The 17,500-nt window shown below is 38.4% G+C and overlaps 3 protein-coding genes across 3 annotated transcripts in view; 1 reads left to right on the forward strand and 2 right to left on the reverse strand.

Moving 5' to 3' along the window:
- Window positions 1-17,500, reverse strand: part of LOC138008121 (inactive tyrosine-protein kinase PEAK1-like) — a 301,176-nt gene that overhangs the window by 179,458 nt on the left and 104,218 nt on the right. The gene's annotated exons all lie outside the window — the stretch shown is intronic.
- On the forward strand, window positions 236-12,352 carry LOC138008115 (tropomodulin-3-like). Its single transcript, XM_068855321.1, has 8 exons — window positions 236-756; window positions 2,296-2,569; window positions 5,747-5,854; window positions 6,250-6,488; window positions 6,974-7,057; window positions 7,672-7,731; window positions 9,839-9,983; window positions 11,343-12,352. The coding sequence occupies exons 1-8, from the start codon at window positions 628-630 to the stop codon at window positions 11,432-11,434; spliced, it is 1,131 nt and encodes a 376-aa protein (XP_068711422.1). The 5' UTR covers window positions 236-627; the 3' UTR covers window positions 11,435-12,352.
- The window catches only part of LOC138008116 (chondroitin sulfate N-acetylgalactosaminyltransferase 1-like), an 8,390-nt gene continuing 6,297 nt past the window's right edge, over window positions 15,408-17,500 (reverse strand). The window contains exon 3 of the mRNA XM_068855322.1: window positions 15,408-15,750. Coding sequence (XP_068711423.1) covers window positions 15,552-15,750 — 199 coding nt within the window. The 3' untranslated portion in view covers window positions 15,408-15,551. The remainder of the gene's footprint in view (window positions 15,751-17,500) is intronic.

Here is a 17,500-nt window from a genome sequence, read left to right on the forward strand (position 1 = left end):
CTCCGGATCTCAAGGCAAGCGCCCTAACCACTGGGCCACACTGCCTCCTAAAAATTGCTAATAGTAATAGTGCTGCACGTGCAACTGGTATTTCAGTGCATTTCTTTGCCGTACTCGTGAAAAAAACAAATTTTAAGTTTTGACGACAACGCGAGAATACAGCAATGAACCCCTCCCTCATTTTCTCTGTTCACTGTCTGTTTATTTTAAAACCGTTCAACCCAACCCGTCACAGGATACTTCGCCTGTGTTGTGCATCAATCATGAAAAAAAAGGAGTCGTCGCGAAATTAAAGGGACATTTATTTCTTCTCGCCTTGCATAGCACTGCATGATAGCACTGCATAGCACGGGATATTTGCATTTTTGGGCGGAAGAGTCATCAAAATATCAGGGAAACTGGGTCGAGCTTGGGTGCTGTACGAAAGAAACTCAGACGCCCTCGATCAGTTCAGCTCTTCGTTTCACGTTTTCCTCCGTCGTGTTCCTCTTGAAACACAAATCGTCGTCTGCTTTGGTAGCACAACTGGTTCTAGGCTAAGGTCAAGTTTTCGTGGGATTGTAAAGAAGAGCGCCCGTCGACATTTTGTTATAGCTTCTGGGAAAGGGGAGAGGAATCGACTTCACCATGTCTTGGCTAAAGCAAAAGAAAGGTGCTGTCGATCTCGATGAATTCAAAGACATTGATGAAGATGCTCTAGTAGAAGGTCTTTCTCCTGAAGAATTAGCAGATTTAAATGCAGCTATTGATCCCGAGGTGAGTGTCGAGGAGGGAGACGAAGGTTAACGTTGTTATGTTTCGGAATGATTGGATCGAGACGACGCTTTTTGATAGCATAGAAAGCTTCGTTGCTTTGAGAAATTTAGCTCGTAGCAGAGTTTTTTCAATTGTCTTTGTGATCTCTTTGTGTCGGTTGCCGTTCACAACGTTTTAAAATATGATTGAGCATTTTAAAGTCCTCTCTGTAGGGTTCCTTTTTCTTTGTTTCATTTGCTTACCAAGTATTTGATTGATGCGCATTCTTTGCGCATCCTGAAGGGTTGTCTGTCACAGTCTGGCGATGGAAGGTTGCAGCACAGCTTGAGGGCATGCGATATGCTTAAACACTGTAGGGATTTGATCATTGGTACTGCTAAGACAAAAGATCCAGATTAAAATGCGTCTGCCTTTGTGGCTTGTGCTGCAGTGCTTGTGAAAACGGCAGTGAATTGTTTGCTTTGAACTCAATGGTTATGTTGTTAAAGACTGATCATGCAGAGTTTAGGGCACATAGGTTCACCAATGTTATTCGGCAATTTTCGCGTTGTTTTATGGTAGATGTTAAAAACTTAGGAAGAAATTATATAATCTTTTCCTTTTCTTCGTTTTGGGAATCTGTATTCCAAGCAGTTGAGTTGGAGAAGATGAGTGGTAAGGCCAGGAAATGCCAGTTATGGAAAATACAAGCAATTGCATCGACAAGAAGATTAACAACTCCTTTGTCAAACTGGCCTTCAATGCCTTTTTAAATACAGAGTAGAGTCTGTGTGAGCTGTAATTTGTGTCTTAGCGTGACTGTTTGTAGGAGGAAGTGCGACCCAGTGGTAAGAGTGCTTGCCTTGAGATCTGGAGATCCTGGGTTCAAAGACCCGTTCTGACCTTTGGTTGAATGTGATCCTGGTAGTCCCTGGGTCAACTACTTAGTAGCACTTGTAAATAGCCAACTGGTTTGCCTCAGGCCTGTTGGGATTTTTAACAGTTAAATTTGTGTTTTGTTGATTTAATTTCATTGACCCTGAAAAGCCCCATGGGGAGAGGTCAATTAAATATGTATACACCATACATATATGTACTGTTAATAACTCAAAAGTGTGTGCACAGCAGGCTAAAAAACTGTAGAATCAAAAGAATCTGCCAATCTTATGTTTCTGAAAAGTTAGTAAAAGATCACAAAAAGCATGAAAGATATACATGAAAGAAAAAAACGGAGAACACAAAATATTAAAGAATGAAAGTTATAAAGTCATCCTGTCAGTGAAAGGGTTTTTAAGAATTCAACATAATCTTGGTATTCTTGTAAATGTAACAGGCATGTGACCTTTCCTAATGGTATGATTAACTGCATTACAAGGTCAAAGAACTGTAGTATGCACAATGCAGGATGAGGAATGTGGCTATTGTCCAGTGATATTATTAATTTATTATTGTTACGTGGCTTTGGAAGGAGTGAAAAATGTACGAGGTGATATTTTGTCTCAATTTATTCTATTAGTCCATAACACAGACACTTAACTAACTCTCTAAATTCAATTGTAGAATGCCCTGCTGCCAGTTCATGAACGTCAAACTAATCAGACAGACAAGGAAAACACTGGACCATTTAACAGACAACATCTTCTAGAACACTTGGAAGAGCAGGCCAAGAATGTTGAGGAACGTGAAGATTATGTGCCATACAAGAAGGAAACTCGTGGCAAGGTTTGGCAACCCAAGGAGAAGCCTGGAAAGAAAGAAGCACAACCATTGCTGCCAGATGATCTGAGCGAGGTGCTTGATAATGCCACTGAAGAGGAAATGTTGGAACTTGCAGGTACTGAACAATTCTGGTTTTATTCCCTAGACCATTGATACAAACCAAACTGTTAGTAGTGAGCCATACCCCTTTTTTTTGTCAGTACCATTGAATTGAAGTGGAAAACTTAATCACATGTACATGTATTTAACACATGTCTTGTTTACATCTGTCAGAAAAATTCTAGAAGATCTGGAATTTTCTGTTTCCTTATTGAAATCCTAGGAGTAAAACATGAAGTTGGAGTGGATTCAGTTCAATTCAGAGGCCCAGATATTTAAAACTTTATGACAAGAATTATAGTTCATTTAAACATAAAGTGTTAACAAAGACACATTTTTTATTAAATTATTTGCAAATTTTCTAAAGGTAGATTGTGTCAATGATTTTTCATGTAAAGCTCCTAAATGGGGGTGAAGAAAAATGATGACTGGTGTTAAGAATTTTACTATTTTCTTATCTTATTCATTAATTTCATTTATTGAAATTTTCTGGATACTTTTATTTTATATTTTTATTATTATTATAAGTAAGGGTTTCTTAAAACTTTTAATGATAAAAATGAACGGTAAAAGACAATGTTTTGACCATACTTCAGTCATTATCAAGTGAACGGTAAGGTTGAAACAGTGACTATATTTATATATGCATATAAGAAGTATTAACAGATCTGCTGGTGTAAATGGACAATAAAAACATACAAAGAAAAAAACCAATAAAACCTAATTAAAAACCTTAGCACGAATTGAGTCCAATTGCACATAGTCAATGAGAGTAGGTCATAGACATTTCATGGACGAGGCAGTCAAATTTGTTCATGCACTTCACTAAAAACACTAAAATTATTTGTGGGATCTTTTGGAGCCAGAGAGAGAAGTAGTGCCAATTGGATGAAAGTTGAAATGCAAGATCAAGCATAGTTTTTAACAACCCACATTTGTATTTGGTCATCTACATGGCTCTTGTAGTGTAGTGCGCAGGAGGCCAGTATTTTTGGGTTTAACATACACTTAGGTCTCAATATGTGCAGAGATGTATCCAGGTTTTCAAATTTGGGGGTCCTCTGGACCCCTTTTTGAAAAATTTGGGGGTCCATTGCAAAATTTTTGGGGTCCAGCTAATTAATATTCAAGAATTAATATGCGATCTATTGCCTCTTAATTGCTGCTGCAGTACCCTTTCAAATTTCTCATTGCACAAATATAAAGTCTTATCCCTCCCAACGAATATCTACTTAAAATGATCAATTTCTTTGAAACTGTTGTGCCTGTTGATTCATCAATCAAACTGTATGGGCTGTCAAAGTTCCATCGATCACATCTGAAAATGTTTCGAGGAATCCGTATGCTGTAGGGACTGTTGGCTCCAGTTGATAAATTATCTAGATCTCCACAGCAAAAAAAAAGGAACTGAATCTCAATTTTCCGTAAAAGAGCATCATTTATTTTAACAACACTTGAGGTGTAATTTAGGAACAAAAGGGTAAACAAACGTAAGCGATCGATACACAGTTCATTGTCGGCCTGTGCGGCCATGACTTCGCCGTTGTGAGAAATGGGAATGTTCAATTTCCTTGTGAAATACGCCGTTCGCGTGTTTTTCCTGGCGTTTGTAATTTGCATAAACATTCTATTTTTTTTCTGCATCCAATTGGACCCTTCGTTCCATAATCTATGCATCCAAAAGGAAAACGAGTGCGTCCCAGGATGCAATGACGCACTCTGGGTACATCTCTGTATGTGTATGTTTGTTGAGCAGGTGGATGCCCAAAAAAGGAAACAGGCTATTACTCTCTGTCTCCATGGTGAACTTAATATTTAGGAATGGCACTGGTTCAGAATCTTGAGGAAATTGTCTGCTGATGCTTTCTATTTCATTATTACTGTCATTTTATTGGAAATAATTAAGGTAGTAGGTCCACATAAGGCTATGGCTATCCCAATCTTTAACCTGCTTTATCAAGTAAAATTATGTTCATATGATTGTCTCAGATTTGTTGGACTTCTTTTCCATTTTTTTTTTGTCAAGAGGGAGTTGGAGCAATTTATAGATTATTAGTAACTAACTAAAACAGCCGCAGATGTTCTCAACAGTAAACATTTGAGTTTTCACACAAATGTAATGATTTCAGAGACCTAGGATGTGATAAGCGATCCTAGACAATTGGGCCAGCTCTCTAGAATTTTCAGGTTTCTTACATGTATGTCAGGAATTATGGACTTCCCTGAATGTCTTGGATTTTCTGGATACAAAAACTAGGCTTTGTGGTTTGCTCAAAGAGAACATGATGGATGTCTATTATATCTTTTGGTAATCCAATCAAGGGTAAAGCAGAGTAAAGAATCTAGTGGACCAAAGGCAATCGCCAGCTTGATTTGCCAATCATTGTACATTTACAATATCTAAGAAATGAGGCATGAAGCAGATAAATGGCTGCTTACTCCCTAACACAACTTTTCCTTAAAATGGGATACCATTTCATTAGATTCATTTTTGTCCATCAAAATGCAATGCATCAGACCTACAGTAGTAGGTGTGCATAAAATGCATATTATAGGTTGAGTAAAAGCAAAATCCTGAGTCCCAGGGCTGGTTAATTTGGCTTGGACTTTGGTTATTATGACTGACCAATATCTGAAAGACATGTATATCAGGCAATCGTAAATTTTGTCTAATCAATGTCTAATGACTGACAGTAATTTCTAGCATGGTTATGTACAGTTAGCTGTAAGGGAATCTTTGCTGATGTCATTGTTTAGATTTTGTTTCATTAAAATATGAGTAAACCTGCTTGCAGAAGGTATCATTCTATTTACAAATTGACTTCAAAAGGTAAAAGAACTTGTTAAACTTAGTTAAATCTCCGGTTCTAAGCCTTTTAGCCTTGATAATGAGCCAGAACTGAAATTTCAACCTTACTTCCAAAGCATCATTGCTGAGAGATTATCTGGAATATCAGATTCAAATTTTCAGAGATAGCTCATTATGCAGTGCTTTTTCAATATTCGTTTCTTTTGTCTTGGCTGACTGATTTAGAAAACGATAGCATTGTTCTAATGAGGTAAAAAATGTAAACAACGATTCCTCTGTACGTTGTAGATATTTTACTAAACATGTAGATATTATTCCTATACATGTGGATATTTTTCCTTACGTTACTTAGACATTGAAAGTCTTTTTGTCTATCTTCTCCAGCCATTCTCGGAGTTCACAGCATGCTTACCCAAACCCAGAGTCACTGGGCTGAAAAGACAGATTCTGGAAAGGCACTCAGGGGTAGCGGCCTCAAGAAATACAAGCCAGGTTAGTTGTGGCATGTTTATGCCATGCTGCTTTAAAATATCGGTGCACAGAAAATGTCCTTTGTATTGTTCTTGCCCTAGTGTGCTAAAATTGACCTCTGAGGTAAGTGGGAAATTGAGAGAGCACAAAAGAATGGTAAGAGTTGCTGACGGCAAAGCAGAGAGCAACTTTTTACTCTCTCCACAGTTCTCAAGTGCTCCTTATTTAGACTCACAGCTCAGGCAAAAGGGTTAGGGTTAGGGTTAGCCTAACCCCACAGTCTCGTGCAATTTTGGTCTTCTTTGGAAAAAAAAAATTGTGATTAGCTATAAATGTATACATGTACTTATACTATAATAGAATTGATTTCTTTTCTTGACAGCATGTCTTTGATGATTTATTCCTTTTAATGACAGGTATTGTGAAAGCAACCAAGATAAAGAAGCCTGACCTAACAGCAGTGAATGAACTGAATGTGGGCAAAGCCATCAATCAACTAAAAAACAATGACCCTAAACTTACAAACCTGAACTTAAATAATCATCCAGAGGCTACAGTAGAGGTGCTTGAAGATGTAGCCAAGGCCTTGCTTACAAACACCAGTCTGAAACATGTTCAGCTTGCTAACACACAGATGACAGACAAGACAGCCAAGGTGACTTAGTAGTAATTTTCTGAAATATATATTTTTTGCAATAACAGCCAGGATTGTGTGCTGGAAAAGTGTAGCTGTGCTGTCGAATCTCATTATTAGGAAATGGCTGCAAATCAAGTAGTTTTATTTGGTTTTTAATGTACATTGTTCTTTTATTTTGATGTGTTTATAATCCAAATTCAATGGATGGGAAGCATGAATCACACACAAGCATGCTTGACACACAAAATTCAAATTTTCCTGAAACCACTAAAATTGGTTCCTTGTGTCAGATCTCATTTCAGTCTTCCCTTGAATTATTACACTGCTTCATTTTCACTACACGTTCTTGTGTCACTGGGGTAACAGTTACCAAGGATTCTTTCAAAAATTATCAAAATTAAGGGTTTACACAGAATGTACTGTACAGTAGATACATGTAAATACCTTACCTGGTGATGTGTTGTTTATACAAGGCTCATTTTCTGCCTTTCTGCTTTTAAAAGCTGTTTGCTGATGTTTTGAATAAGAACAAGACCCTTGAGACACTGAATCTGGAATCTAACTTCCTAACTGGTGTAGGAATCATGGTGAGTGTGGACATGCTCACTGACATATTGCATGTGCCTAAGTTAATTTGTACATTGTATTTATTCCAGAATTTAATTCTGTGATAAATTATATGTAGTCGAACACAAGGACACTTTTAAATCCAAAAAGGACACTTTTAAATCCTGTTGTTACCTTGAAAGCTCATTTTTTGCACATTCAATTGCATTTATATTCATTGTGTATGTAGCTTCATGTACTGTGTGATCAGACATGGTTTGATGCTCCTCTATTATGGAGAATTATTGTTAATGTAGTTAACAAAGGTGCAGTTCAAAGACCCAATTTTTCCACACGCCTTTTTCTAAGTGTTTTCATTGGGGTCGATCCTCGGCTATCTCATGAGTCCTCAAATAAAAAAAAAATTGGTGATCTTTTCTTGTTACTTGATTCAACCTCCCCATTCCCCACAAAATGTGATGTGCATGGTCAAACTCAAAAATTCAAGGCTTTTCTTCCAAATGTCAACTTTCATCGCTTGTAAAGTCCATGTATGATTTGAAATCTTTTGTAATTAAAGTAGTAAAGATGATGTATCTATGTTAATAATGCTGTTTAAGCTATGAGAATTATTTAATTTTTCCATTGTTGTCAGGCTATTATGGATGTCTTGGAAACCAATACCACTTTGCAGGCACTTCGCTTGTCTAACCAGGTATGAACATAGTATGCAAAAAGCTGTTTGAATGAGTAGTAGACCTACATTTTTTAATTTGTGCACAGGATGTATTGTTTTCCAATTTCAGCTTTTGCCTATGGGAATATATATATTCTTTTAGTCTTCCCTTGGTTGTTCGAAAGGTTAGGGTTAGGTTTTTTTCAGTGGGCTGAGCATGGAAGTACCCAAAGAAAACCCGACCTATGGTCAGTCTTTCAACATATGAGAAGAAAGGGGCTGCCTTTGTAATGACATCTGCAATGGCTGTCCACCATATTGGCTTTGGAAAGACTCTTGGATTTATTGCTTTAACCACATCAAAATGGAATTGGGCTCCTGGGGGTGAGACTTCACATATTTTACTCTGTTTAATGCCAGGTGGTTTTAGTCATCAAGTGAGGGCGTCTTAGGGTGCCTGAGGTGTCATTGGGTTAATCCATTGACTCCTGGGGGTTCCCCATTGACGAGTAAAATTGTGTGGCGCTAGACAGAGTAAAATACGAAGTATGGCCGGTTTAGGGGTGAAAGGGTTAATTAATTAATGGGACAGTGAATGATTAATCCATTGACTCCTGGGGGTACCCCATTGACGAGTAAAATTGTGTAGCGTTAGACAGAGTAAAATACGAAGTATGGCTGGTTTAGGGGTGAAAGGGTTAATTAATGGGACAGTGAATGATTAATCCATTGACTCCTGGGGGTTCCCCATTGATGAGTAAAATTGTGTGGCATTAGACAGAGTAAAATACTAAATATGGCCGGTTTAGGGGTGAAAGGGTTAAATAGTCAAAAACTATGTCCTTGCCATTAATTACACTGTATGATGTATTTTGTAGTGAAATATCTCATTATATTTTGCAACATTCTGCTCAGTATTCATGTGACCTTTCACTGAGTGTTGAACAGATTCTATGAAGAGGCAAGATGTCCTTCACTGAAATTTTTGCTGAGCCTTTTTCCTTGGAAATTTTCTTTTACCCTTAATACCAGCACTCATGTTCACGTGGGAACTCCTTATTATTATATGATTATTATTATATCCTATAGAAAAAAAAAAGATAAACCGCTGGGTTATTTTGCAAGGGCTGGAGATGTAATCCATGATCCCTAGAGTTTAGCACCAGTTTGTTGGTTTGCTATGTTTCTGGGTGAGGTTTTTCTCTGGGTTCTCGGGTTTTCCTCTATCATGGAAAAGTAACATTTAATTTCATCTTCATTCAATTGTCGTGTAGTCGCCCTAATCAGGAGAGCATTTTGTTTGGCTATAAGTACGTATATTGCCTCAATACTTAAAGTGCCCCTGTGACCAAAAAATCAATTCATATTTTTCTTTGGATTTCAAAACTATGTTAACAAAACACTAAGTGACCCACGTTTTAAGCCTTGATTTCAAAAAGACACCTCTTTATTTTAACTGTAATTTTCCTATTTAATGGTCCGCCATTACTAACATTATGTTCTTGAGAGAGCTGGATCGAGGAGAAAATGACGTCAAATGCTCACTAGTTTAAGAATGGAATACGTGTGTACGCCACAAAATTAATATGCAGCACGGGGGTTTTGGGCTTTCAGACTTTTAAACTCACGCTTTGCATATATAATAAGCTGCGTTCACACGATGAAATTTTAAGCTAGTGAGCCTCTGACGTCACTTTTCCCTGGATCCAACCGTCTGAGGTCCAATCGGTCAGTTTTGAACGTGAGTAATGGCGGACCGTGAAATCCAAAACTTACACTCAAAGTAAAAGGCCTTTGGATAAAAATCAAAGCTCAAAATTTTGCCAGTCAGGTGTTAAGCAAACACACTTTCAAAATCTGAAGGAAAAAAGGAAGTGGTTTTTTGATCACAGGGGCACTTTAAAGTGACGTACAGTAACCTGCAACCACGCTCCGCAGTTGGGGTTATGGAGCTAAAAGGAACTTGGCAAAATAAATATTGGCGAGTGAGGCGAGCCGCCACGTTCCTTTTCGCTCCACAACCTCAACTACGGATCCCTGGTCCCAGGCTAAAAGTGAAGTAGTTAATTTGAATTTATAAGTCGGAAAAAGTGCTTTGTACATTAATCAACTGAAGTGGTTAATATTATTCTTTCCTTTAATATAGTGTGCTGTTATCGGCAGCCAGGTGGAACAGAAAATAGTGACCTCTTTAGAGAAGAACACAACTTTATTGAGTTTTGGAATGAGCTTTGATACCCAGGGACCACGGATCAGAGCTGCTGAGCTGATGGTGCGAAACAATGATTCAAGTGAGTAGAATACCCTTAAACACAAAGGTGTGGTACTTTAGGCACATGTGGATGACTTGTCAATTAACTGTGGTTGCATACAAAGTGTGCAATAGTAAAACCCATAATGGAATCAGTTCGTAACATGTTATTTAACAAAAAATGTTATCAGTCATTCTTGTTTTAAAGTCCCCAGTCACTTTTTCCCCCCGGAAATATTTTGTAAGGGTTCTGTCTCTGGGTTCCTGTTTGTTGTTACCTGTCGTGCTTGAATTGATTTAGACAAAAGCAGAGCGTGAAACGACCCCTTGTGTAGTGTGCCTACATAGATCAATTTAAAACTGCAATGTATGTCCACCACTTTAACCGTTTCCCTCCTCAAAGCGACAACTTCTATATTTTACTCCGTCCCACAGCAGACAATTTTATTTGTCAATGGGAAACCCCTTAGGGGTGAGAGGATTGGTGTACACGAACCTTATTTGATGAGAACGGAAAAGCAAGGCAAACAGCGAAAGCAACAGCTCACATTGCAACCAAGTTGTCAATCAGACTTATGCCCCATTCACACCAACAAGACATTGTTTAGTTAACTGGGTTTATCAAAATGTGAATCAGTCACAGAAAAATGAAGAATCGGCCTTTACATGAGATACAGGCGAGTTTCAATACATGCTTTTGATATTTGCTAAATTAGTAGTCAACGTTTCATGGTTAATTTAAAAAGGATACACTTTAAAACCGTGTTAAACTAAACGTCTTTAAAACATGGTTAAAGGGCACTGTGCTTAATTTGCTGTTTTTAGGTCAAAAATGGGTAAAAAACGAAAGTAGTACTTAAGCTCACACGTGCAACAACCCACTGACAAGATATGAAATACACTTATGGCACAAAGAGCTATTCGTATTTAATTTTTGGCGTCTTTCTGAAGGCACTGTCTCCAAACTTGAAAAAAACTAACAAGTTTTTTCAAGTTTCAATCCATTTCCAACCGTCGACGAAAACGTTACCTCAAAAATACAATTTGACCCTATCGTAATTATATCTTTCGCGATTATTCAGTCTCGTTCACATCCAACAATATGGGCGAAGTATCCTAAAAATAAATTAGTACGAGCGGTTTCGGAGTGAAAAGAGAGAATGAAAGATTCTCTGTTCAGTGTTGCTTGTTTACGTTGTCGTCAAAACCTCAAATATGGTGATTTTACGTCGTCGTTAAGTAGAGGACCGCAAACATATGTGCTAAAATCCGTGCTGCACGTGCAGCACGATTATTTATGCTCTTTAACCAATGTTATTATTGTTTTGTGGGGTTGTCGTAGTCGTAGCCGTCGTCTTTTCTTAAACTCCCTAATAGTTTTTTGTGTTGTTCGTTTTAGTTCGACTGGAACGTGTCGAGAATGATGCTGAAGAAGAGGATGATGAAGATGAAGATGAAGAGGATGATGATGATGAAGAACATGAAGTGTGATTACTTTTGTTTTCAAACTTTTGAGAACGGTGTTGCCTTTAAGGGTCAACAATTTCCAGGTTCATCGAAGCTACACTAAACCAGGCATCCTCCTTTAGCATTAGCATGTATACTTAATATTTCTTAACAATTCTGATCAATGTCCTTCAGCTCTGAAGCTGCTGCACGTGTATATCTCGCCCTTACTAAGGTCTCGGAGTTAATGTGAGAAGGATTTGGTTGGCGAAATATTTTACTTGTAGTTTATAATTAAATAGATAGGGCTTTTCGTTTTTCTTGGATAACGTGTACACTCATATTCAGTTCTCGTGTTCCATTTGAATTGAATTTAGGTGATAAGATTTGGCAGTCACCTGTCAAAAATTGCTAACTTTACATTAACGGACAGAAAGTGTTATGGTTTAACTTTTGCTATACTTACTTTTTTTAGAATTTCACTCATATTTTGCGTGTAACGTGGCTTTTTCCTGCGTTCTCACCAAACTGTCGTTACATTTTTGTGTCAAATTTATCCAAATGATGACCACTAAATGTTGTGGTACTATTTGCCATTTATCAGCCTCTCGAACAAGAACCAATTTTCCTCCCTTGAAAATCCAAAACTGTTGCCATCTTTTCAGTATTTTGTGGAGTACACACTACAGGTATATTATATGAAACTTACTACAAGTTAAGCTTTGCAGTGTTCATTTCTTCTCATTGTGTACTCATGCATATTTGTGAGTAACACACTTTTTATTTAAGAAAGTTTATTGTTTCTATTATTTAGTTGTAATTTACGATTAAACGATTGATTAAAATTTGTTTTCCCGTTATTCACATACTTTTTTGTTATTTCACACATTCAAAGGGAAAACATTGTAAGAAGTAGCAGTCCTGAGTAATAGGAATATGAAATTAAAACTTCATTATGTTGCCCATCGGAATCCTTTTGTTACAAACTCGGGCTGTGCGCTGCGTGCGTTTGCAGACGCTCCGACTTAAAGCGCCCGAGGGCCACGCGAGTTTGACCGGAGCGCGCGGGGAAAGAGACCTCTCTTAGGTCCCCACGTATCTCAACCTCTTTCCCAAGGCTTTTACTCTCCCAACCCCAGACCTTTTGGCCTTATGAACTTACACAGCTGTAATTGTTTTGTCAGGCCGTGTAGGAAAAATTGCTTTATGCCAACTTGTGACAAAGCAGCGAAATGAACGGACTTCTCTTTTCTTCTCTATGGGGAGCATGAATGGCGTAGTGGTCATAGCACTCACCTCCCACCGCCGTGGCCGAGGTGCGATTCCCAGTTTCGAGGCCATATGTGGGGTAAGATTGTTGTTGATTCTATTCTCTGTTCCCTAAAGGTTTTTCTCTGGTTTTCCCCTCTCCTCAGATGCAGGACCTCTCCAATAAAACACTTCTGGGTGAGTGTAGCCTCCTGGGTAAATATCTCGAATTATTATTAGAATAGTCTCAAACCAGTTTTAACACTTTCAACCTACTGTACTATTTGGAAGGATTGAATTTACCGAACGTTTTCTCCTAACAGCAAATGTTGTGGTACCAAATGAAAAACCAATCATTGCTTAACAAGCCGCACCCATTGATGTGACTTATACAACAAACCCATCTTAAAACGCCCTATATTTGGTCTTTAAAGGCTTATATCTTGGAAACGAAATTGGTGGCCCCATATTTTATTGCTGGAAAGTGATAAGCAGGCTAAGATAAAACTTTCTGCAAACATGTGAAACATTCACCATCAAGGACTCAGAGCCACCTTATCCAGATGAATATGCTCATGAGAATTTTCTTCTAACCGTTGGAGAGAGTTTCCTTCCAGCCGGCTAATCACTTTTCAGCAATAAAAGATTAGGGTCACCGAGTTCGTTTTTGAGATATAAGTGTTTAAAGACAAAGCATAGGGGGTTTTTAGATGGCTCTTTTGTTTCCATGGTAATATATTACGTCACGTTAATAAGCAACCATTTGTGTTTCATTTGGTACCACAACATTGCCTTAATGAGAAACCACAAATACATGGTTTTCACGTGACGTCACAGCGGCCATTTTGGTGTACTTGAACAAGAGACATCCTCTCCCTTGGGGACTGAACTCTATTTTTATGCAAATTATGCGCAAATATTTTCTATTGTTTTGTACACCAAAATGGCCGTCAAGTCACGTGAGTGAAAACCATCTATTAAGCCAACTTAATTACTATTATATTATTCTATTCCAAATAACTATGAAAAAACCCTTTTTTCAACCCTAAGGAATGAACTTTGTCCTCAAGCGATTGTTGGAAATCATCCAAATAAATGCCAAATAAATGGAAACTTTATTGCAATCTTCGAGAAACAGGTGAAGTAATGCTTTTTTTAAAAAAATGGAGACCTTTAAAAAAAACGAAACGACTTTCAGTGACCAGGAGAACGGTTTTCAACTGAGTGCCAATTTTGCCTCCTCACAAAGCTCCGGCCACTTGCAGCGACTGTATTCGAAGGCTGCTCGTTGATTGCCTAACAAAAAAGTGCGTCATATTCCCGGCCAATCAAAATCAAAAGTGAAACAAACAGGCTAGTTGTGATATCTTATCGTTCAACTTGACATAGAGAATCGGGGAAAGAAAGCAGATGACAGAGCCAAGGTATCAAATTCCCTGGTTGTGTGTATTCAAGTAAGCTTTTTAAAAACTCCACGAAGAAGTAGGGATCGGCGCTCTCTTGGGTTCTCAATCTCAATCTGTTCATGGCTAATCTTCCTGTTTCGTCGTCGCAATTTTCCCTTTCGTAAACAAGCGATGCCATTTGGACGAGATTTCGCAAATGAGGAAAAAAAGTACTTATCTAGTACTAGATTACCAGCGTATGTACCCTGCGAGCAGTTGGTTTCTCCTGCGCTTCCCGAGAGAGAAACCATTGCGAGCAAGCGCCAAGGACGAATAAATTAATTTTGAACCGGTAAAACGAGTTAGTAAACTTGTTTTGGCGCTTGCGCGTGCGTTCAGCTACGTAACTGCTGTGTTTGGGCGAACCTGCTGTGTTGTGATTTCCCGCGAAATAAGACGAAGTGATGTCAAATACATCACGTGGGGTGTGACGTACTTCGCACATGCTAGATGGAAAATCAAACGGTTGCTCGCAGTGGTTTCTCTCTCGGGAAGCGTAGGAGAAACCAACGACTCGCGGGGTACAGTGTATGTCACTTAGAATTAAAAAAAACTGAGAAAAAACCTTAGAAAAAATGTGAAAAATAAATTAGAAAAAGTTGCTTGAACGATGTCGAACTCGGTTCAACGGCTTAAGAGCAAATGCACTTAATAGAGAGCTTTAGATTCTAGTACGAGAACGACTACGAGTACGAGATTTTCCCAAAGAACAACACTGAGCGCGCGCAAACCAGCGCGGGTTTTTGAGACGCGGACGGCAACCGGAAGAGAATATTTCGCGTGCCAGGACAGTGGTATTTCCCAGATTTTTATACTAATCATCACTGATGAAGAAAGATACTTGGCAATGTAAATGTGGTTGTGTGAAGACAAATCAAAAGGGAAAACAGCTCACTTCCGGTTCCTGTCCGCGTCTCAAAAACGCGCGTGCGGAAGCTCCCTCATGTCGGGAAAAACGTGATGCCGTCGTCATTTTAGTACGAGGTTTTGCAAAAATGTCGTCGTGTCAAAACAAGTCAACAACACGGTAGCAGTTTTGGCATTTTTTGATCAGCAAAAAGGCTCATTTACCAGCAACAAGAATAATGGAGCAACCTATAGTGCTAGCAAAGAGTAAGATTAATCGTACGGGTTATAGATTTCCCAAGTATTTTCGCTAAAAACGGGCAGTCAAAACTCGTACTCGTTCTCGTCTTCGTCTTAGCCTGGAATCTAAAGGTCCCTAATATCTACACTACCGAAACAACGACTTGAAAATTTACAACTTTAAAGTATTTAAGTGAAGCTAATCCTAACAATTTATTGAAAGCTAACCGAATAAAAAGGCTTGGTTACTAAAGATGGCATCGACCCGCAAAAATGGCATCGCTTTGTTGCTCCAGCTGCGACCCGAAGCGTAACATCCCACGTGTTCAATCATGCACCTGTCACGTGCCAATGCAATGTCTTTTCACCCACAAAACTCGGCATCAATCTCCATCATCTTGCTGGGATTCAGATTCGTATTTTTCACGGAGTTTGCTCAGTTGCATCGCTATCTGTGTATGAGTCCCCTCTGCAATTGCTTTGGAGCCCAGACACGATCTGTACTGTTCCTTGCTCAGGCTGGGGTCACAGTTCTTTTCGTGAAAATAATGGAACAAATCTCGGTCGGGAGCACGAATAATTCTATAAGGAAGAATAAAACATGTAAAATGAGTCATTGTGGGCAGCATTGTAAAAATCCCGCTCTGATTATCTCTAATAATAATAGAAATTTATTTTCACACGATAATGTTTAAAGCTGAATAGCTTGTGGGATCGTGCACAAATGAAATCATATCAAATTAATACATATGAAATCATATTGGTTTTTGAGGAGTTCGAGGGAAAGCAGAATACCCGGAGATAAACCTCTCGGAGCAGACAACCCACATAGTACGCCGGATCTGGGAATCGAACCAGAGCAACATTGGTGGGAGGCGAGTGCAATCACCACTATCTATGTTGGACAGAGAAGGATTAGTACACGAAGCATCTCCACAAGATCTTTCGAGGCTCAAGTAGTGAAGGCACCATCTCTGACCCAACCCAAAAGAACTTTAGCTCGTCAGTTCAAATTTTTTAATTTAGCCGAATTTGTACGTATGGCAATTTTTCCTCGTACCATAAACATTCAGTATGGCATTTTCCCTGATCCAAATTTTGTGGCTTGTAATTCTTCATCTTCTTGGTAAGGGCCGCTCTGCGGTTACACAATATATTTTTTTTCCTGTTGCCCAAACCCTTTGACCGCAATTTGTTTCCAAAGGGATCTTTGAAAGAAATGTGTATATTTCAAGTGCGGGCTGTAAAGGAAAGAGAGAAATGATCCTCGCAATTATCATATGATTGCCAACGAGTCAGCCAGGAGGAAGACGCGAGGCTGACGAGGTGGCAGCCTTATAGAGCCGAAGCGCGAGATTCTTGTGTATGCAGAAAATATGAGAGCGCTCCAGAGAAAATGTAATGTAAGGCAAGGGAACAAAGGCCGCTTATCATGTGACTTCAAGAACCAATGACAGCGTGTGTTTTGATGTGTGATGTCATTAGACAAACTTGCATGACGTGCGCGACTATATAATATCCTGTGTTCGGAGGTGAGTGAAAACACTTTTTTTCCCATTTCCCTGACCATTCAGTTGTTTACACTTGCTTTGAGTGTTCTTTAATATTTATTTTCGAAACATCTATATTGAGTGAACGAGTTCAAAACTAAACCGGCGTAAGTGTTCTTATCGGCCGCTGTTGTCAATTTCGGCCCTCGGCCGCGAGTAGAGCAGTTTGTTTTTCGTTTTGTAACCATTGAGTTGTAAACAATTTAATTTAATTTTCAAAGGAAATATGTTGTCTGCAAAGCACACAATTCAACGATCAATTTGACTTATAATTCATGGCTGTATCTTGCAAAATAAAAATTCTACAAGTGAAACAACTTTCATGTGCGAGAAAATTTGATTCCCCATTACATGTTTCACACTGAAAACGGTCTGAAAACGCTTTGGCGATTTTTTACATGGCACTGATTTTATTCAGCTTAATTATTGTATATTCCTGTTGAAATTACGGCCGTTCAAAAATTACAGCAGTACTTTCCATATTATTGCAAAGCACGTTCACATTTACATTGCTTTTCGACACAAAGTGTGCATTTTCTGTTGTTATTGTATTATTGTTAACTAGATAAGTAGTACTTTGGAATAAAAAAAAAATACAACTACTGTTGGGTATTTTGGAACTCTGATACAAATCTGCAAACTGTGTATTATATTATATAAAAATTTGGTTTTATCAACAGAGTTGATGATATATTGTATTACATGAATATTATATTAAAAACCGAGATCATTGGATAATCAGGATAATGCAATTCTAGAGTTTTGATTGGCTTAGCTATCAT

Source organism: Montipora foliosa, chromosome 6 (assembly GCF_036669935.1).
Source record: "Montipora foliosa isolate CH-2021 chromosome 6, ASM3666993v2, whole genome shotgun sequence".
In the NCBI taxonomy this organism is placed as follows: domain Eukaryota; kingdom Metazoa; phylum Cnidaria; class Anthozoa; order Scleractinia; family Acroporidae; genus Montipora; species Montipora foliosa.